Below are 22,203 nucleotides of genomic sequence, written 5' to 3' on the forward strand. Positions count from 1 at the left end.
GGAGAGGGCTTGGAGCATCCTGGGATAGTGGAAAGTGTCGCTGCCCATGGCAGGGGGTGGGACTGGATGGGCTTTAAGTTCCCTTCCAACTCAAGCCACTTTGGGATTCTGTGATTTTCCTGGAGAACTGGAAACTTCTAGACATCCTACACTTTCCCCAATGGTTTTACTGAGGGTTAAAACTGGGATATCTTCACTCCAAGGCTTCAGCAACCCAAAACACAACATTTCAACCTTTTTTTCTAAGGCCGTGTGCTCAAATAGACTGTACCTGTGCAATGGCCTTAAACTCCTCCTACCACTCTTAGCTACAACTGCAGCACAAAAACTGCATTTGAAACAAGTTTAGACAATTGCCTCGTTCTGTTTGAGGCCAAATGATGATGCAGCTTCAAAGATTCCCTCCTCCTTCCTTTGGGTGAAGCTGTATATCAGGTTTCCTTCTTGGAGATAATAGCAAGGTCTGTGAACTAACAGTCTTCCAGAAAAAGTCTGATTTCTTGAAAGAAATAACACCTTACTCCCTGTACTTGTCACCAAACAACCAGCGCAGGTTTGGGCTCTGTAGTTTCCCTTTAACAGCACCATTGTATTCCCTGGAGGAGCATGAATAGGGCACTGAAAACCCAGCCAGGCTCACAAAGCTGTGTTTGTTGGGCACAAGCATTAGACTGCTACAGCTTCGGTGTTAGAAGTTTCACAGACAGATCAGCTCCAGATTAATTTACACACACAGAACAAGCCGACTTGGCTGCAGCACTGTGGGGGCTCTGTTCTGCAGTTCCAAAACCCTTTTCTAAAGGCTTAGGAGTGTTGTTTTACCAAATTAAAACTATTTTAATCTCAACATTTATTATTTCTAAAGAATTCCATTCAAGATGAGGTTTCTGTGGCATGGCTGCCCTGTGTTCAAGGTCTGGGTCATGCCAGGTCACAAGGTGCTCTTCGGCCCGGGTCACTCACTGGGTACCATAAACCTCAAGGGTTTTTTTGTTGTTCTAACTTTAAGCAGTAAATCCAACTCCTGAAACTACACCGAAGAATCTCTTTATCTTTCAGCAGCATTTCCGAGTTGCAGCAGACCCAGTGTCCTCGATTCACCCGTCTGCGCTGTGTATTTCCAGCTGTAATCTTCGAGGCCATATGTGATGCATCACCAAGTGGGTGAGCTAAGGACAGGGTCCAGTTCCCTCTGTACACCTGGGCTGGGGGCATCAGCGACAAGGAGGTGTCACCAGCTCAACCTCAGCTGCAGACCCTCCCTCTCCCACACAAAGACACATCTGGGAACTTAGCACGGGCATTTCTGCTGAAAATAGCACTATCCACGGTCAGCAAAATGAGTCCTCAGAGGCTTTGGGAGCTAGGACTGGGAATAAAGAGCCTCTCGTGGGTGTAACTGTGCTCTGGTTGATTCTTCTCTCACAGCAACAGAGAACGTTGCTCACAGTGACCGTGTGTGGCTCATACAGCATCACCACGTCCTGTATCTCTATTTAAAGTTCATTTAAAGGATGTCCTCAGGTACATTGGTCAAACGGCCTCTTCTTCACCTCTATGTAAGAACTAAAGAGCCAGAAAGACTTTGCCTTTCAGATCCTCAGCTGGGACAACGGGATGCAAAATGCACTTGTGCATCAGGAGGAATTTCTTCATGGAAAGGGCAGTTAGACATTGAAAAGGGCTGCTCAGGGAGGTGGTGGAGTCCCCAGCCCTGGAGGTGTCCAGAAAATGACTGGACATGGCACTCAGTGCTCTGGGCTGATGACAGGGTGGGGATCAGTCACAGGCTGGATTCGATGACCTTGGAGGGCTTTTCCAACCTCAAGGATTCTGCGATTCTGTGATCAGCCACAGAAATCATGCTGCCAACGCACAGCCAACATCTACCTTTCCAAAAGGTAGAATATTTTTTAAAAGGTTTCAAAGACTCTTGAAGAGAAACTCTTAAAACCTTCCAACTCCATGAGTAAATTGTGTTAGCCCTGATAACCCGAAACACAGGCTCTGCTCAACTGCCTCCAACAAACACCTGCAAAATCCAATCACCAAAGTCAACTTTATATGAGATACTCTATTGTGAAGTGCAGCCGTAGAAATTTTACGTTACCCATAAAATTTACATGCAGCACATGCACATAAACAGTTGAATTCCATATACAAATAATAAGTCTTCCATGTAACCCCATCCTAGGGATAAAAAGTAAAAATCCTTTAAATAGCTACAACTTGTCATTGGGGGAAAACATGTTTTCCCTCCCAAATGCAACGAAGCCAAGGCTTTGCCACAAACGGGATTTTACAAAATCTGTTCAGGAGAAATGTTTTCATCTATTTTTAACACGCAGTCAGTGAGAACCATGTGAGTTGAGAGGCAGGAGCACTGCAGAGTTTTAACAGCAGCCCTGCACCAGAAAAATCTACAGGAGGGGACACGCACAGTGTCACACACACGTACCCAAGAACCAGCTGAGCTGAGTAAAGCAAGACAACTCCCAGAGCATTAAATAACCCAGCTGAAGTGATTCTGCCCTGAACAATTCTTTTTGCTGACTAACCTCCTGCTCACAGACACCAGCAGAAATTCCCAGGTGTTCAATCCCCAGCACAAGTGCAGACCTCGCACTCTCCCACCAGACTGAAAAGCAAAGTTTCCCAGGAAATGACTAAACTGTGACAGCCCTGTGATTCAGCACTTGATTCAGGCAGGTAGAGCATTGTCTCTCCTCCAGGAATTATTTGAGCTGTGAGTGCTGATAACGCTCTCCCAGGAGTTGCTTGTCCAGCCCAACGATGAGAGATTATACACAAACTCTGCCTGTTCTCGCAGCCTGCACTTTCTACATGGCATAGACAAGTGTGGACAGATGATTTTCCAAATCAAGCCTGGTTTTAGCCCAGGAATACAAACAAAGAGATTAAAATAGAAGTTACTGCAGGTTTTAATCCTGTGTGCGACTCCTGCCGCCCACCTTTTCTTGGCTCTCAGGTGTCAATATTTAATAATTCTGTTGACTTCAATTTTTAACATAAGCCAAGTGCCACAGGGACTCCTTGCTGGTAACTCTCCTCCCATCCTGACTCCACAGCAACACCGTGTCCAGCCATACCAAAAGGCAGTTTGGATACACAGCCCGGTTCAGTCCAGCCAGACCTGAAGTTACTTTTCCTAATCAAATCCTAGATTCTTGAGTAAGACGCAAGAAGAGGAGAAGAAAGAAGAGCAATTATTGCCCTATCTAGTGATCAAACACACCTGCTCACACCAAGGATTCAGCAACTCTGACCTGCCCTTAAACAGAGCACAGAAACGAACCCAGTTGGCACCTCACCCTGCGCAGTAATTATGTATTTCCAGATGGGATAATGCTATTCCAAGTCACAGTGCGATGAGGTCGGTGATTATGCATGATGAAACAAAGAAAGAGAACTTGATGGAGGCATTAGCACTTACAAAATCCCTCCTCAAACAAAACCCAACTAAAAAATTGAACCGACCAAGTACAGTGAAAAATCAATCGCAAGAATGAATCTTCCAAAAATCGAGAGGTGAGATACATATCCCACACCCCTCCTGCCCTGGTTTTCCTAAAGAGCCAGTACCAAGAGTGTATTCATAAGGACATTACTCCCTTTCCATAGAAAATGCAGCAGAGAAAGTGGAGGCTAAGAGAACAAAATACGTTGTTTCTCCCAAAGCGCTGAAATCTGAAACAGAATCCCTAGTCACTGCACTCCCAAGAGCTCACTCGAGGACAGTCACTATTAAACAGCATTAGTCACCAGAGCAGGATCCCACTACTTAAAGGCAAAGCAATACAATTATTAAACTTTTACCAGCCTCCAATTAGTGTGCGACACCTGTAATTTGACTGGCGGAGACTCCCACCAAATTCCCGACGTGTTCCTGACGGAGGCAGCAGCAGCAGCTCTGGGAGCAGCACAGAGCCAGGCTTGGGTTTCCTACTCATTCCCTTCAAACCTGACTAGTGGGAACCAAAACACCTTGTTCAATACCCTTGAACCTGCTCTACACAGCCCCATCCCAACACGATTCTGTATCCCTGGGAACGGGAGGCTGCCCCACGGAGCAGTACAGCTCCTCCATGCAGACACCAGGCCAGCTTTCCTGCGCTGAACAGTACAACCCATTCAAGTCGGCTACAAGCCTGGGAAAGCAGATTTAAATAGACAGAGCAGAAGAAAAATGTCCTGCGCAGCATGGCATGAGCAGCAGATTCCAGGCCCTGCGCTCAGTCCGGGCTGTGTGAAGCATTCAGTTGTGTTTACATCAGCATCCACGGCTCCTCAAAGAATGGCACTGCTAAGGAAACCCTGTTGGCACATCACCAGCAGGACTAAGAAACCCCATTATCCTGTCAGCTGCAATGCTCTTTACAAGAAGGATCACGCGAGGAGCAACTTCTGTTCAGGGCTCTTTGGGCAGAGTCAACGTCTGCTCCAGCAGCGCTTTGTTCCTGCTGCAGAGCAGGATGTGGCAAGATCCTTCTCATGTGAAAGCCTTTAAGCTGCGTGGAAGATCAAAATAATGAGCCAAACTCAGCAGCAAAGAGGAGAACCCTCCAAGCTCAGCCCAACAACCCAGCTGCACTTTGCAAACCCACCCCAAAGTCACTGAACTCGGCTACTTCAGGGGAGAATACACTTTTCTCCCAGCACACCCACTCCTCCTAATTAATAAAGCACATTAATAGCTCTTCAAAAAGAATGACGTTCAGTTTTTGGTGCAAAGTGGCCTTTTTAAGTAGAAAAAACATCCTTTTACCATGAAGAGAAGGAACAGTCAATTTACTGCCCTCGTTACACAGGATATTGTGCTATCACCCTGATATTTCTGTTGTTCCAATCACCAACATCCTCACACATGGAATTTTCCTGTCTTCTGTCAGTACATCACTGATGTCAAAACGTATCTTCACAAAACAGGGAGGTCATATATCCCCTCCACACTGACACCAGTGGACCTTGAACCAAAATAAACAGGCCTGAAAGTAAGAAAGATCTTACTCACCAGCCATCTCCAAATCCACAACTACTTCTGATAGAGAATTTTCCTCCCATTGCCTCTCTCAGGGTGCAATATCTCCTCTTCCAATTTAAATAAACTGATTTCTCAAATGTCTCGCTTGTAGAGGGAAGGAAGTATGGAGAAATCAGCAGGATTATTTAAGAACACACAGTCAGCAACTTGACAAAAACTAAAAGAACACAAACGAAAGGGGCTCTCATGTGCTGAAAGGCAACCAGACCTGCCCTCATGTCCTGCACTGCTCACTTGACCAGCATGTCTTGAACTTGGAAAAGAAGGAACTATTTATGTCTAGTGACAGGGAAAAGTTCCACGGTATATTTGCACTAACAAGGTACAACCTCTCCAAGATCATTGTAAAAACAGGTCCAAAATGATGAAATATTTATATAAACTTCTAACCCCATAACAGCAGCATAAGTAAACAGATTTCAGCCCTAACCAAGTGAAAGCTGGACACTGGCACCAAAACACTGCTTGGCACTGCTTGGCTTTGGGATGCACAAGTCCAGTATCGGGGCATTCTGTGCACAAAGTGAGGGGGAAAACACCCAGGGATGGAGGAGCTGAGGGTTTGTTTGGAAGCTGCTCCTGCCCACAGAGCAGAGCCGAGGAAATCCGTGTTCCCCACTGCAGAGTGACAACACAGCCTGGTTTCCATGGGCAAGGAAAGTATTGCTTGGATGGGACACAGCACTTGCTTGGCTGGGCTCAAACTGGGGAAAAGTAAGAACTGCTGGTTCTATTTTCTGGTTAAAATTATGGGGAAGTTGAACAAGAACAAGATGAGCTTCTTAAAAGTATTTCAGTAATAAATCAAAACAAATAAACCCTACTTCCACACCATAAGCGAATCCAAATGCTCTCTCCAGTTGTCCTCACATACACTACCACAGCAAGCAGCCTGACAAATCTGCTAAAAGCCTTAAGAAGCCTAAATTAAATATTCATACTCTGAAAATGATGAAGCCAGCACAAAACCTCGAGTCTCTTTTGCCACTCTGGCTCTGTGTAGCCCAGAGCAAGAGATGAAAGATTCCCTGCAATCTGGGATGCCGAGCTGGAATCTCCATGAAGGAGAAGGACACTGCTAGCTCTGCCTTCGGGAGTTCAGGGCTGAGTTTGCCACTTGGGGATTTTCCTGAGATGCTCCCTTACCTCCCTGTTACCTAATAGAGAACTATCCCCATTTCCTCCAATTTAAGGATCACTGGTTGGTCAGGTTTTAATAACAACCTGAAAGATTTGTCGAAATCTTCTAAAAAATCTTTTAATTGAATGATGACATCAATTACTTAATTTTAATGAGAGTGAGATCATATTTTAATTTTCCATTCTGCATTAAATTTCAAGCAAAGGTGACTGTGCAGTTTCTCTCAGCAATAGCCAATGTCCCTCCAAGCTGGAAGCAGAATTACTTTCAACAACAAACTAAACTTGATTGCCTTATTTCCCATTAGTGCTTAATTCCACAGAATTATCTTGGGTTTATTAATATGCAAAAAGACACATAAATCCTCCAACTTACTCATCGAAAACAGAAGCCCAACTTTGAACTCTCTGATTCTCAGAATAGGAAAAAAATCCTGCCAGCTAAATTCTCTCTAGGCGTGGACAGCGCAGAATTTAATACACAACTCTGAAATGCCCAAGAAAAACCCCAAACCTACCAAAAAATGAGACAAAACTTAACGAATGCATGACCTGAAAAAACAAGGTAAGAATTGCAGAGGGTGTGAAATTAGACTTGTCCGTCATTTGTGGGGACCCTGAGGTCTTCACATCATCCCCAATGAAAAAGGCAGGATGGAGGCCACGGATGGACACAGGTGCACTGGGCAAAGCTGCTGCTTCAGCTTCCCAGGGTGACCCTGGCAGAGTTACTGGACATCTGTGGCCCAATTCCACCTCTGCTTAGGCTGGTAAGGAAGGCAGGGACTTCCCAGGCCTCTCCCTCTCAATCTCTGCAGGAGCCCCACCTCTTCTAAACCTGGAAATCCTACAGAACACTGTGGGCTGCCCATCGAAGGATCATCCTAAACCTGGAAATCCTACAGAACACTGTGGGTTGCCCATCTAAGGATCATTCTAAACCTGGAAATCCTACAGAACACTGTGGGTTGCCCATCGAAGGATCATCCTAAACCTGGAAATCCTACAGAACACTGTGGGTTGCCCATCTAAGGATCATCCTAAACCTGGAAATCCTACAGAACACTGTGGGTTGCCCATCTAAGGATCATCCTAAACCTGGAAATCCTACAGAACACTGTGGGTTGCCCATCGAAGGATCATCCTAAACCTGGAAATCCTACAGAACACTGTGGGCTGCCCATCTAAGGATCATCCTAATTGCAGTCTTGCTCCACTGACCTACAACCCATTCCAGCATCCGTGCTCTCTGTCTTGCTCCAGTCTATTCCCCACCATTCCCCATCCCTGGAAGTGTTCAGTCTGGATGGGGCTTGGAGCAAGCAGGGAGACTGGAAGGTGTCCCTGTCCATGGCAGCAGGGTGGAATGAGATGAGCTTTAAGGTCCCTTCCAACCCAAACCATTCCACGATTCCAGAGATGAGTTCACTTCCGACCTGGTCTCCCAACCTCACTTTAATACGAGTTCCTCCACCACAGCCTATGTGACCTTTCCAGCCTCACCGCTGAAGAGATGAAAATTCAACATTCCCTTTTATTCCTGCTAGAAATGACAACATAAAAAGTACTTGGACAGGAACCATCTGTTCCTGTGCCTAATGGAGCCATAATCACTGGATAACAACCATTCCACAGAACATTCCACTGTTTATAAAACCAGGGTGTCAATGTAATAATATTAATGGGGAGCTGCTTGTGTCTTTTGGATAAAATATGATATTCACAGCAGGCTTTGCTTTCAGCTACAAACACCATGGCCTTTTACAGCAAAGCAAAGCACCACAGACAGCACTCACAATTAGGGGGTGGAGGGGCAGGAAGGGCTAAGGATGTGTTGACAGTAATAATTTAAGATGAGGTATTCTGCCAAGAAAGAGAAACTAAAGGATTAACGTCCAAATAGAAAATCTGCAATTAAGCAAAAACCTCTGAAAGAGAAGGACTGCGGACACGGCTCCGGGTTGGATCGTTGCCCTCCAATTTGTTCTCCAAGACTTCTCTGCTGACTCCATGTGTTTCACAGGAGTAAAATTCATGCCACGCCACGTAACAGTCTCTCAAGAGAAATGATGATGTTTGGGAAATAAAACAACCACTTCTCTCCAACATCTCTTGCACAACAGGATTATTTCTTTCTTAGCACTGGGATTCTACAAGCACAACACAGAACTGTATAAAAAACACAGAAACAAAATTAATTCCTTGGAGAATCCCAGCTGAGATGTTCCTACTGAACACAGCGCAGACCTGCAGTGACAACCAGTCTGAGCATCCACAGAAACACCTGCAGGCTGTAGTACCTCCGATTTACCCAGGAAACTCTGGAGAGCTGTTTCCTCTAGCCCTAATCCTGCTGGAGGAAGACACAACAAAATTCCTCCTGGGGCCGCCAGGTCACACATGGGCAGCCCCCAACTCCATGAAAATCCACAACCACACAGAAGCCACAAAGGCAGGATGTGCTCACGACCCAACACCGTGCTCGCCGTTCTCTGAAGTGAGACCTGAACCAGTTACGCTGTGCACAGGCAGGATTGAATATTTCATGTTAAAAGCTCTAAAAGGAGGAACAAAAAAAGCCCTGGCCCAGAAGTGCTGCCTGTCAAAATCAACCGCTCAACTGACAGACAGTGCTGTACCCAGCAGTGCTGAGAAGCCTGGCATGACAGCCATAAATCACTCCAAAATCTTCTTTTCATGCAGAGGAAAAGGAAGGGTAAAGATCTGAACACGAAAACTTGCCCATTTTTAATTTGCTTGGTTGCACTTGTTTAAAATTGACATTTATTTTGATACCTGAGTTTGCCTTTCCTTTATATTTCTGCATGCAGCAAGCTGAGAATGAGGAATTTATCACATGGAGACACCAGGACATCCTAGAGGCACCTTCCCCAGAGCTAAGGAGCCTGACCACTGGAGACGTGTCCTACCCTGAGAGCAGGGGGAGGTCACACGCGGGCCCCAGACATTCTGTAAGGGACCGGTTCCGTGGGGTTCTTGTGCAGAAGATCCTTCCCCGTGGCCTGGTTTCAATGGACAGGGTCAGTGCTCTCCTGACAGACCCACAGGTGGAAAATCCTGAGAATTCAGCACAAGATCTTCGAATTCAAACACAAACAGGGCCTCGAGAGCTAATGGACACTGACATGCAGAAGTGTGTGATCGCTTCCAAGCAGCTGCCTTCACCTCCCTCCCAGAGAGGAGGCCAAGGAAGGCCCTGGGGATGTACCAGTGCCTAAAAGGACGCAGGTTTCCTTTAGTCTTTAACAAAGGCTTGGAGCAATTGGCACATTGCCCAGCCTTGCTGCCTTCTTCCTCTTCAGATATGCTTCCATCAACAGATAACACGGGGCAGCTTTGAATTCGCACCCTGCACAATCAGAGGGAAAGGACAGCACAGGAAACCCAAGTCAGCTTTTCCCCTCGGCGGGGGAACTCCCTGGAACAGCCAGCACAGTCCTTTTCATTGACATGTCCAACACAGTGTCACAGGAGACAGCAGACAACGTGCTCAGAGCTCCACCATTAACTGGTTTAGTGAGTTAAGACACAGATCTGCCTGCAACTGCTTGGGGCAGAATGTGCTGAGGGAGCAGAAATGCACCTTTCAACTAGGAATCCATGAAACAGCTTCAAACGATCTCTTTGAATGGTGGAAACAATCCAACGACTGCAAGCTTACCCCAGTGTGACAGCACCTCTTGGGGACTTCTTGTCACACTTCACCCACAGAAAACTATTCTGAAATAGCTCTTGCTGACAGCAAAATCATAGAAAAACCAGCTCTGACATTTCCCAGGTCTCTCTACTTCGCTAGTTCCTCTCCTCCCTTTCTTGGTCTATTTTACAGACTCCTCTCACGGCATCAAGGATTCCACTGCAATACTGTGAATTTCTTTGTGCCTGTGAGGTCCTGCATCCAAACCCTGGAGCAGCTGTACCAGCGCAGCCCCAAGGTTGTCACTTTGCAGGGTGGGAGCACCAGAAAGCCACGCACACGCTCCCGGCCGCACCAGGGTCAGATCCTCCACAACCTGAAGCCAAACTCAACTCTCAGAGAAGATTTTCTCCTTCCCCAGTTCTCCAGCCAACTGTCTCCTTTTATCCTTCTGCCCAAATCATTGTGTCTCTGCTGGAAGAGGAGCCTGCAGTGCCGTACAACACCTCTGTGCTCACACCGTTTCACCTGGTCTGTCACTTTAAACATTCCCAGGAAGGTCTTCCATCATTTTAAACAAGAAAACATAACAAGTAATTACTTTTCTAGAAGAGGCCAAGTTCTGGCATCCTGGAGAACTTCTATGACCATCATCCCCTTAGCTTGTGTCTCCCTCCCTTGTGCTTTGCTGAATCCAATTAAATATTTGGAAGGTGAGAAAGAGAAAATGTCACCTTTGCCACAGACTCAATGTCAATGAGTGTGAGCCTCCATAAATGCATCCCTGAGAGCTGCCAGTACACGAACCTTGACTTCCATTTGTCTTTTCCCATCGGGTTCAACACCAGGAATCACCTTCACATGCCACAGGGAAGTGAAGGAGTTGAACACCATCAGCTGTCCCACTGCACAGCGACAGCTGGGAAGGATCCCTCCAGGAACGAGATTCCTGCAGGGAAGGATCACAGCAGGGAAGTGTGTGTAGGACAAATCTCTGCAGCTCTCTGGAGCCAGAGGATCCCATTTCTCGGGACAAGGCCCAAAGGAGAGCAGGCAGTACAGGAGAACAGTGCAAAGCAAATGGAACGTGTTTGGACAAGAAGCAAAATACAAACTTCGACCTCTGGTACTAATCCCTCGGAATCAGCAACAGCCACGGGTAACAAGGGAGATTTTAGGCCCCTCTGTACAGGAGCTACAACAGAAGAACTGGAATTGGAGGAGGCAGGGAGGAGAAAGGTCCAAATTCTCTTTTTTTTCTTAAAATCACACCTGGAAAAATGGCTTTTTTCAGATTTATTAAGAATCAGCTTATCCACCATGAAAGAGAGGAGACCATGAGGTGAGTAATTACTCCCTAAGACACAGGACAGGAATCACAGGAACATCAGGTATGACTTTGCTGGATCCAAATGCTTTTCCTTTCAGCTTCCATGCTACAACCAGCTACTTCTGAAAGTGTTTTACCAAAGCTCTGTCCAATGAACAAGAATTTGATACACAAAAGGCAAAGGCTAATTACATCTTCCTGTTTGCTCTTCTTGCCAGACATTTTTTTGGAGGCCTACTGCAGAAAGAACTGCCTTGAAAGCCTTCCAAGGCAACACCAGCTCCAGGGTTATAGATTTTTCTGATTTTGGGGAAATAGGAGAGCAAATTAACTCATGTCTCTGTGCTTCTGGTCAAAATGACTAAAAAAAAATGTTCCCAAGTCCTTAACACAAATGGCAACTGGCCCTACACAATTTTTACATGCTGCAATTTTAAAACAGGACTTAACAAGCAAAGTGTATCAAACACAGGAATAACTACACAGAAATGTTTGCTCAAGGTTTCTAGGTGTGGCTGCAGCCAAGACATAATAGGATTATTTATATCTGACTCATTTGCTTCGCCTTCATCCACAATTCTCCCTATTTGGGACTCAGTAATTGACTTCTTTCTGCACCATGTGACTTTTTAAAATCAGGACATTTTCAAGGAGGACTTGAAAATTTAAAGCAGAGAGGAAAAACCCCACAAATACAGTGGGGGTTTATATCACGTTCAACCAAACCTGACCATCACCATCATGGAGAAACTTCCTGAACATGCAGCACAGTGAGACATCCACTCGCTGGTAATCAGACTGCACATGTCACGGGGTGAGTGACAACATCCCCTCAGCCACAGAGGGTCCTGTGATGTCCCCTGCTCTGTGTCCGAGCTGCTCACCTCACCCTGTGCATCTCCCCCTGCTTCCTGCCTGGGAACTCAAAATAACAATACTTCCCCCTTTTCACTGCAGCAACTTCCAATCCCAAATTGCGTAAGAACAGAGGTTTTCATTCCAATTACAATAAGAATTGTTCTTTTTTTAATCCACAAGGGATCACTTAAAGTTTCTGCCCTAAGAATAAACACAGGGCTCAGTCTCAAAAAACATTTACACAAGTACTTGGCCATTCAGAGAGCTCCTTCTTGTAACACAAGGGGCTTCAGTCTCGTGTTCAGTATTTTGTCAGGATTGACACAAAAGCCTAAAAAAAGGGTCTCAAAATAATTTATAATTTGGTTACCTACAAATTCTTTCACTGCTCATGAAATCCAAACGCAGTAAAAGGCTTGGTATTTTCTAAAGAAATACAGCTTAGATTCCTAAAAGCTTCAGCCCGTGCCCTCTCCAGTTTGCCAAAGTTCACGGCTTTCCGCGGAGCTGCGGCACCTGAGCTCCCCGAGATGGAAAGAGTGAGGTGCTAAGAGGTGAGAGCAGCCTGAGCCAACGCTGCTGCCAAGGGCTTGGTTATGAAACCCGGGATGCAGCTCTTGAGGACACACCACAGAAGAAGAGATGCTTTTCTCCAGCCTGGACATGCAGCACAGAACTATCTGAAGTGAGCTTCTCCCCTTCCTCATCACACACCACGAGCAGCCCCACAAATGCCATCAGGACCTTGCTCCAACCACCCCACGGGACACACAGCAATCTCCTGAATGCCAGAAGTGGAACACCTTTAATAGGCATTTTCCACTTGTATTCAATTAAGGGGGAAAAAAGGCAGCACAGTTTAATAACTGCAGATCTGTTTATTCTCTACGAGGATCAGGGACTTTTATCTCCCGCTCTGATCACCTGACTCCCTGACTCTGCTCTCCACCACAGGGTGAATAATCACAGCCTGGAATTTGCCATGTCACTTCCCAGCTCCTTGGAGGAACTCTCCTTGTCCTCACCCCAGTGACAATGCACATTGTGAGCAGGAATGTGAGAGCAGGAATGGCCAGCGCTCGCCTTCCTCACACCACGGCCCAGAGTGACCTTGTACAACTGTTAACTCTGCTCTTACCTCTTGCTAGAAAGGGAGCACAAAACTTCAAAGCCTCCTTCCCCTCCTCGGGGCTTCTTTTGGCTGGTCAGCTCCTCTCTGGGATCACTGCTTCCAGAGAAGTGCACATTTATAATTACAGGGAAAGTTGATGACAGGGATGCAACCAGCAGGCAAAGAAAGCAGCTGTATCAGGCCATCCCTGACGTACACGTGCTGCTGCTGCTGCTGCTGCTGCTCTCAGGGAGCAAATCACAGCATTTCCAGAAAAGGTGCTTCAAACTGAAATGGCTCCTCGTAGATTAATTAGCACCCGAAATGAAGAGCTGATGCATTAAAGGTGTGGGTGGGACAACAGGAAACCCAAAACCTCCCTCAAGCACGTCCTCACCTGACAGCCCTTTCTGGAATCACACACAGGGACAGGGCCTGAAACCACATCTTCCAGCCCTCGACCTTTCCTGCTGTATCATTCCTGCTTTGATCACATCCTTCCAATTTATGGCCAGCCAAATGTCCCATCAGAACTCACTAGCTCACATCACCAAACCTAGCACTTCCAAAATCTCCCATGGCTTGTCCTACACACACAGCACGTCTGCCTGGTCACCCTTCCCACACCCCACCCAGTCACCCACAGCCCATCCTGGTGGCAGCTACAGCAGTGGATCGTATGGAAAATTATTAGTGGGAAAACACTTGTTCTGAGCTTCCTGTCACAGCACTGAGCAGCTCAGAAGGAGAGGGGGAAGTGCCACATGTGGATCGATTCCCAATGGAACAGAGAGCTCTGTGTGCCCCATGGAGACGTGGCTACAGTGACAGTGGTGCCTTCCCTCCCTTCCTGACAGGTGGGCTCTGTCTGCCTCTGGAAAGGAAAGCTCTGTGGGGTGTTCCCCTCTGTGCAGGAGGGGAAGGGATAAAGCAGAACTTCCTCCAAAAACTACCTGTGCTGCTCTCAGAGAAATGAATTATAAACCCATACTAGAGGAACACCAATGTTGCTATTCCCAAGTAAATTTCTTAATGCAGTGAGCTAAAATCCAGGAATACAAACACTGACTCATCTTTGCAGTGTACACTTTATCTCCAAGAAAAGGCTCACTTGTCCAGCTCCTTTAGGACTAAGCCACAGGAACAATATCCCTCCAAAGAGCAAAAGACAGGAAAAACATCCCAAACACTTCTTTTCCACCGCTGCACTTTAGACCTGATATTTGACATTAGTCCCGATCCCAGAGGCAAAATGGGAGCGCTCCATGCACTCAGTCACCCAGCTCCCACGGCTACGGCCATCCTAAATGGAATGCATTATTCCTGCATTAAAACATATGTTTTTCAAGGCAGCCAGCCATCCGGCTGTTCCAAGGGAGATTACAGAAGACCTAATTTTATCAGGCAGGGATACAATTCTCCCGGTTGTTTTTGCTCCCTAGGGACATGGAGCTGGTGAAAGCAGGTTGCCTGACTGCTGGGGAACAATTCCAAGGGGCTCCGTCGCTGATTGCTCAGGCAGTAACTGGAATCCTGGGTCCATAAAGTGTATTAATGGATGCCCTGTAGGCTCTGTGGGTTCCCATCCCTGTGGAATTCAGAGGCCAGGAAGACCTAGTTTGCATCAGCAATTCTCAAGTCAACAAGAATTAGAAAGAGTTTATGTTGGCAGAGAAGTGCTAAAACTTTTAGCTTTTTTGTCTTTCCTTTTTCTTTTTATCAGCTTAAGTTACACTAAGTAAAACAAGGTGTTTGCTCACAGCAAGGAAAGTTATGTTACTATTACATTATTATCTTTGGTATAAACTCAGTGTAACTTAAACTTACGTCCTGCCTATGTTTACTTCAAGCAGTGTTTCACAAACTCTCAGCTTTGAAGTTTGAAAAGAACACAAACTGATGGAGACAGCCATTTTACTCCAAATATCAGGCGAGAGTAACAACCCAGTACATGATTCAAGATGAGAAATACAGGTGTGAGGCTTTCCCCAAGACTTCTCATGAAATGCAATGGGAAAATTCGTGTAGCAGATGGAATGCTGCTGCCTGCAGAGCATCCGTTAGCTATAAATCAATGTTTCCTCACACATGGTGCAAATAGAAGAGTCTTCCATTCTAATTCATAGAACGAGACATCCTGGCCTGATGACTCTTCCCTGATTTCACAAGTTCTCCAAAAAAATTTTGTACTGAATCAGCCTCAACAGAGAGAAATGCTTCAATTCCTCTCTCTATGAATCCAGGTCCAAAAAAGCAACTGAGCAACTCATTGAGAGATTCAGGAAATGCTTTTTATAACTGAGACACATGGTTTAAAGAAAACCATTCTAAGAAATTATCTGCACATTGTATTTGAAAGAAATGCAAACAGGAACTCTCCAGCTTCTGCCCATCCCTCGGGAATGCTGACCATGAGTTCACTCTTTGGCTTCTGAAACTTGCCACTGAATAAACACGATAAATCCAGCGAACAGAAAACTTCATGACAAACACTAATCAGAGAGAGTGAATCAGGAAGGAGCAATCACCCTTTCCACAACATCAGCAATGAACCAGAAACACCAGGGGTGCTCCACGTGCGCTTCCCTGTGGAGCTCCAAGGCTTGCCTGCTTCGCTGCATGTTGGGAAGAGCGGCAGCTCTGTGCAGCTACTCTGCCACCCATCACATTTCCTACTCAATATTTCATGCTACAGGATTTAAAATAGCAAACTGAAGATCAGTTATCTAGGACACCACAGCAAACTCCAAATGCGGCTTTAGCGCAGCTGTGCCAGGCCAACAGGTCTGGTGAACATGCCCAGCCTGAGCGGGCAGCTGAAATGGCAAATATCTCCCATCCTGGAAGTACTAAGAGTTGTAAAATCCAAACTGGGAATCATTGCTACCAGATGTCCCCTCCACCCAGCTCAGGAAACTGGTTCTAACTCCTGCAAAGCTTCACAGAAGCAACCAGGGAGGAGGCGCAGGACTCTAAAGCCTCTAATTTCCTCCTCTCCCCAAGGCAAAGGGCCAGAGCTGCAGCTTTTAAAAAGAGCCCCAAACTCAGTCCTCATTTCCTAAGTATACAAGGGACAACACAAAAATATGCACATTCTTTAACTTTCCTGGTTGTTTTTTATTATTCCAGTCTGGATGCTCCAAAAACCTTCCTCCTCTTCCCCGTGTTTACATGCTTCAATCATGTACCAACAGTAAACCTGACTCCCACTCACAGTAGCCAAAATATTTCTTCCAGTATTTGTGCTTAACTCCCTCTTTCCAAACCATTAATCACTTAAATCATTCTGCTTTGACCATCTGCAGAGCAGAAATCTGTGATCATCTTTGGACCTTCTGTTTGCTGCACTGGTGACAGATCTGGTACTTTGCTCCTCTTGGTCATGACTGGAGCTTCTCCTGTGACACAGACATTGCATGGAATCCATGTGCTCCGTGCTTACATTGCTTTTTCCTGGGCTGTGAAGCTAAAGAAAATACAATTTCATCCACAGTGAAAGCAGATGAGGGATCCATACTGGGATCTTTGTAGAGCCGACCAAGGCTGGATGATCCCTGGGTGAGCACAGCCAGCTCCCTGTGATGGCTCCAGGAGGGTTTCAGGCCTTTCCAAGCTCTCAAACTGCACCTGCACTGGCTGCACGCAGAGAAGTGTGTCAAAGCCCTGCACAGATTTCTCAGCAGATTTGGGACCCATCTGCTGCCAGTCCTGCAGGTAAATTAAGGAAGCAACATTAAAGCTTTCCCAGCGCTGGTTTTGCCTAATGCAAGACTTGTGGGTGAGATGCTGCATAAATGCACAAAAACCACCTGTAAGTCCTGTTAGCTACAGGCTGATCAGATCCAACTTGCTTATGTTTATAAAGCTCCTCTTCGACCTTTTCTGTGCTTTGCCCACAGTTCCTTTCTGAGTGGGGGAAGAAACTGAAGTGAAACCTTTCTGCTCACTCAGCACAATCCATAGAGCCAGTCCCTACTCAGACAATTACTTCCTTTGCCTCTGTAATTTCAATTCTGTGCTTCAGCTGCTTAATCTATAAAAAAGGTCCTCACCTACTTTGACAGGCGCCTGGCAATCAAAGATTGCAACCTGAAACACACAATTTTTAAAAGATCAGAGAAATACCCTGATTCCATAAGAAATTTTCAAGCCAAACAAAATAAAGACTCTACCCACTTGCTTGAGTCAACATGTTTTCTTCCAGTAAGGTTCTATCCTATTTGGCCAGCCTTCAGTCCTGAGTTTCCACCCTTTTGCTGATACTCCTTTTTCCATACATGCCACCATCCTTCTGTTTCTTCAGCTTCTGAAAATCCTCACACAAAGCTCTGCTCTGCAGACAGAGCCTCGGTTCTCCAGTGAGAGACAATCAGCTTTAAAAGGAACAAACCCAGGTGCACGGAGCCATTCACAGAAACACCCACCCAGAATCATAAACCAGGCAGCAAATGTGTGTTTAGCTAGAAAAGTAAACAGAAACCAGCTCCTCCTGCCCACTAGGCAGGAGGGAGGAGTGGTAACCCTGTCACAGAACCCAGAAGTGGCTGAAATGACATCCAAGGCCTGAGCTGCTCACAGGAGCTCCTCGTTACTAAGAGGTGGAATTCCCCTGCCCTTCCCTGGACATTCAGACATCTCCAGCTGGAGTTCTCTCCACTGACACCCCTTTACTAGTTAAAAACTCCAGGCAAGACAGAAACTGAAGTGCCACAAACCCCAGCAGCCAAATAAGCTCTTTATGTGGGTGTTTAACCCCTGCAGAGCCAGGCTGGGCCCCGCAGTGGGGCTGGCAGGAGGCTGCCCTGCTGCCACAGCCAGAGCTCTCACCTCCAGGAGAACACACCTCCCCACACAGGCAGCACAACAGTCACGTAACGTGCCCTGTGTGAAACAAATCCTCCAAACGTGCTTAATTAGAGCCTTTGGATCTGGACATTCCAGAGTTTCCCAGCTCCATTAACGGCTGGGATGATGTGAGAGGAGCTGCTGGAATGTTTCACCCAAGGTGTAAAAACACCCAGACATCCCCAAGCCCAGTGGCGAAGTGCTTTAATATTAACGTTTTCCACCGAATATGGGATGAATTCAGGCGTTTACCTCGTTCTCTGCACCTTTCAGCACACACTGAGAACATTCTAAGGAACAGCATCATGTGGCGGAGCCAAAGTCACCTTCGCTCAGCGCTGCAGCTCAGCCCAAAGGTGAGACTGAGCTCCCGCACTCACAGCGGTGTGAAAACGAGGGGGAAAGTCTTCTTTAAAGTTAATATCCCTGGCACTTTCACTCATCAAACAGAAACAGATGTAAATACAAAGGCAGCCCTTCCCATCATTAGTGATGCACAATGTGGGTGTTACTGACAGATGAAGAAAAGCACCAGAAAGAAAAATATCCCAAAAGTGAGAAAAGAAGGAAAACATGAGTAATGAGCAGTTTCCAGATTTCCCACAGCTCCATGACCCAATTCTCAGCTGATACATAGTTACTGTTACTTGAACATTCTTTCCTCAGAGGTATCAACACCGATCCCTTCTGCGGGGGAACGCGAGGTCTCCCTAAGGGTAGATCCAGGTATAAACGCTCTTCACACCGACAGAAGACACTGAATTCTTGTGCACGCTTCGAAATGAATGAGCTGGTCTCAAATCCATCGCCAAGGCCCAGTACAGTACAGTAAGATGCAACTTCTGCTGATTAATGAGCGATTAATGTTTCCTGAAACACGTCCCACTACTTCTCGGAGACGTTTTCCCTGCGCTCAGGGATGGGATGGCTGCTACTTCCGCACTGACCACAAGGCTCAGTAAGGAATAATCCAAAGGTATAATTAGTCCTGTTGCTCTGTCTGCACAGATTGTTCCTTAAGAAACTCTCATGGCTCATCATTGCAAACTCTGATTTCTATTTCCAGCATACATTAAAGTAATCCTGCTCCACTTTGCATCCTGCTCGCTGACGCAGCACCTTTCACAACCACAACGCCAGATAAGGTTTTATTACTATATTTGCCCCCGTTTTGTTGTGAATTCTCTACTCTGCGGTGGCTAGTAGTAGCAAATGCCTGGATAAAACTCACAGCAAGGCTCAGCACACGAGTGTTTGTGCTCCCAGCCTGCGGAGCCAGGTACTCCCCACTGTCCATCAAGGACAGAGCCATCTCCAGCTCAGCGGTCAGGGACCCTGGGCCACTCCCGGTAGCTGCAGCTCCTCTCCTCTCCCAAAAACGAGGTGTTCCTACGCAAAAAAGCCTGACAGAAATGTTCACGCAGTCCACAGCCAAGCCCAGAGACAAACGAAGCTGCAACAAGGGGGTGGGAAAAAAAAGGATCAAGTGTTCTTATCTGAGCAACAACTGAGCAGTTGCACATGGAGCCCTGCTGCCATTTTTAATAAAATGCTTCTATTCAATATTGTTTACCGTCAACAGCCCATGGTTATATTCAGCTGAACAATGCACACACAGGCCCCAAAATCCCTCTGCTTAAGCCTCAAACTAGGGCGTATTTTTCAAGAACTCCACAATGACATTACCTCACTGCCTCACTCCCCCTTCCCACAGCTCAGTTATCTCAGCAACAACATCCCCTGAAATATGTTCCCAAGAGCTTGGGGACACAGTCACCCAAAATTCTCTGTACTCGTGGGTTTTCTGACGGAAGAAGTGATTTGCACAAACAAATTCTCGATATGCACATTAAGAAATCCAAGTATTAAACCCACAAAGGGGCAGTGGATTTAAAATTCAAAGAATTACTTACATAACCCACAAAACTTCACTCTGTAGCACCGAAGTTGAAGCTATTGGAGCAGCTTGTTAAAGATTAGTGGGATGTCACAGCAGCCAGTCCAGCAACAGAGCTCATTTCTTTTTAAGTTTGCAGTACAATCTATCACAGGGTCAAACCGTAACGGGCTTTCAGTGCCACAAGAAACAAACTTCAGAAAATCCAAGCAACATTCAACAAATTCTTTTAAAAACCTATTCAATGTTACATTTCGAGCAACACCACCGTTCCTCAATTCTTTGTTACCACAGAGTCCCTGAAACCAAACACCAGGTAAAGTTTTATCACTTTAGTTAAATGTCTGCAGAAAGTATATCTGAGAAAGAGTTAACAAAACCCCCAAGCAGCCAACATCAAGGCTTTAGCTACAACCCAGCTGTGTTAGGAAAGCAGTGCCATGGCCTTTTCTGCTGGCAAAGCCTTGAGTGCCGATGTGGGCAGCGGGGGCTGACAGCCCCCAGCTCACCCCTGGGAGTGAATTCCTGATCTCCAAAGAGTCAATAAGTCTCTTTTATGCACTGTGGGCCCTGGAATAAACAGAGCAAGGAAAGATGTACCTGCAACTTGATTTTTCTTAATTTTTAATGCTAAGAGAGACACTGATAATCCTTGTAGGGTCCCTTGCAACTCAGGATATTCCGATTCTCTGGTTATTCCAGCCATGCAGTAAACCCTCCTGAGAAGCCACTGATTTTTTGGCATCAAGTTCCGTACCCTGATGGAGGGAGGAAAATTAAAATTATGCAAATCTGAGCTACCTGCACTGCAACCTTCTCCCTCCGCCTCAGCTTCATCCCTCGCCCTCCGGCTTCACAAGGGAGATTCACAACAAAGCTGTACCGAGAGCAGCATTTTAAACGCTGGGGAACAAAGACAAACCCATGCAAAAAAGGAAACAACAGTAAAAAAAAAAAAAAAGGCAGCAAAAAGCGCATGCTCTGAACCGATTATGGCAAAAGAACTTATTCAGAAAGTGGGAAGAACAGAGGGTTTGTCTTCATTATTGTGCCCAAAGTTCCTGCGACTCCCCCGCCCCAGAACTGGCTGTCCCGGGGTCTCTCACTCCCACTCCGCATCCTCAGCTTGGGAGCTACGGAGAAGAGGCCACAAGGAAAAAAACGCTCCCGAGGGGGGGCTGCAGGTCACTCTCCCCCGACAGGTGAAGGCCCCTCCGGGGTCGCACCGGGGGTCCCCCCGCACAGATGATGCTCCCAGCGCTCCTTCCGCTCCGACAGAACCCCAGCCCGGGCCGGGCCCTTCCTTCCTCCCCCGGTCCTCTCAGACAGACCCCGGAGCCTCGTTCATCCCACGCCCGCCACTCCCGAGCCCCCCTCGCACCCCTCGGCGCCGCCACCCCCGGCCCCTCACACGGAGGCTCCGCGGCGCCCCGCGGGCAGGGCCGGCCCGGCCGGGCTCCCGGCGCTCCTCGCTCACCTTCCGAGAGCTCCAGCTCCAGCTCGGCCAGCTGCTCGCGGACCTCGCGGGGCAGCGAGGACACGGCCGCGGCCGCGGGCTCGGCCATGGCGGCGGGAGGGGCTCCGGGCGCGGGTCCGGCGGGGGCTCAGCGGCCGCGGGGCGCGGGGGGAGCGGGAGCGGCCGCAGCCTCCGCCATGGCTGAGCCCGGCGCCGCCGCACGTGACCGCGCGGCGCGCGCGCCCCGAGCCCCGGTGCGCCCCCGCGCGGCCCCGCCCCGCGCTGCAGCGGCCGCGCTCCCGAGCCTGGGCTCGCTCCCGAGCCCCGCTCCCGGACCCGGTTCTGCTCCCGATCCTCGCTCCCGAGCCTGGGCTCGCTCCCGAGCCCCGCTCCCGGACCCGGTTCTGCTCCCGATCCTCGCTCCCGAGCCTGGGCTCGCTCCCGAGCCCCGCTCCCGGACCCGGTTCTGCTCCCGATCCCCGCTCCCGAGCCTGGGATCGCTCCCGATCCCCGCTCCCGAGCCTGGGCTCGCTCCCGAGCCCCGCTCCCGAGCCTGGGCTCGCTCCCGATCCCCGCTCCCGGACCCGGTTCTGCTCCCGGACCCGGTTCTGCTCCCGGACCCCGTCCCTGCGCCCGTTCCCGATCCCCGCTCCCGGCCCTGGTTCTGCTCCCGATCCCCGTTCCCCGACCCGGTTCTGCTCCCGATCCCGGCTCCCAGCCCTGGGCTCGCTCCCTATCCCCGCTCCGGAGCCCGGTTCTGCTTCCGATCCTCGCTCCCGGACCCGGTTCTTTTCCCGATCCCCGCTCCCGGACTTGGTTCCCGCTCCCGGACTCGGTTCCGCTCCC

General features: G+C 47.9%; 1 protein-coding gene across 3 annotated transcripts in view; it reads right to left on the reverse strand.

Moving 5' to 3' along the window:
- The window catches only part of DIP2B (disco interacting protein 2 homolog B), a 63,104-nt gene extending 41,546 nt beyond the window's left edge, over window positions 1–21,558 (reverse strand). For all 3 annotated transcript variants that reach the window (XM_082299096.1, XM_082299095.1, XM_082299094.1), the window contains exon 1: window positions 21,379–21,558. In XM_082299096.1, coding sequence (XP_082155222.1) covers window positions 21,379–21,466 — 88 coding nt within the window. In that variant the 5' untranslated portion in view covers window positions 21,467–21,558. The remainder of the gene's footprint in view (window positions 1–21,378) is intronic.
- Window positions 21,559–22,203: the final 645 nt, after the last annotated feature.

Source organism: Coloeus monedula, assembly GCF_965178545.1.
Source record: "Coloeus monedula genome assembly, chromosome: 30".
Taxonomy (NCBI): Eukaryota; Metazoa; Chordata; class Aves; order Passeriformes; family Corvidae; genus Coloeus; species Coloeus monedula.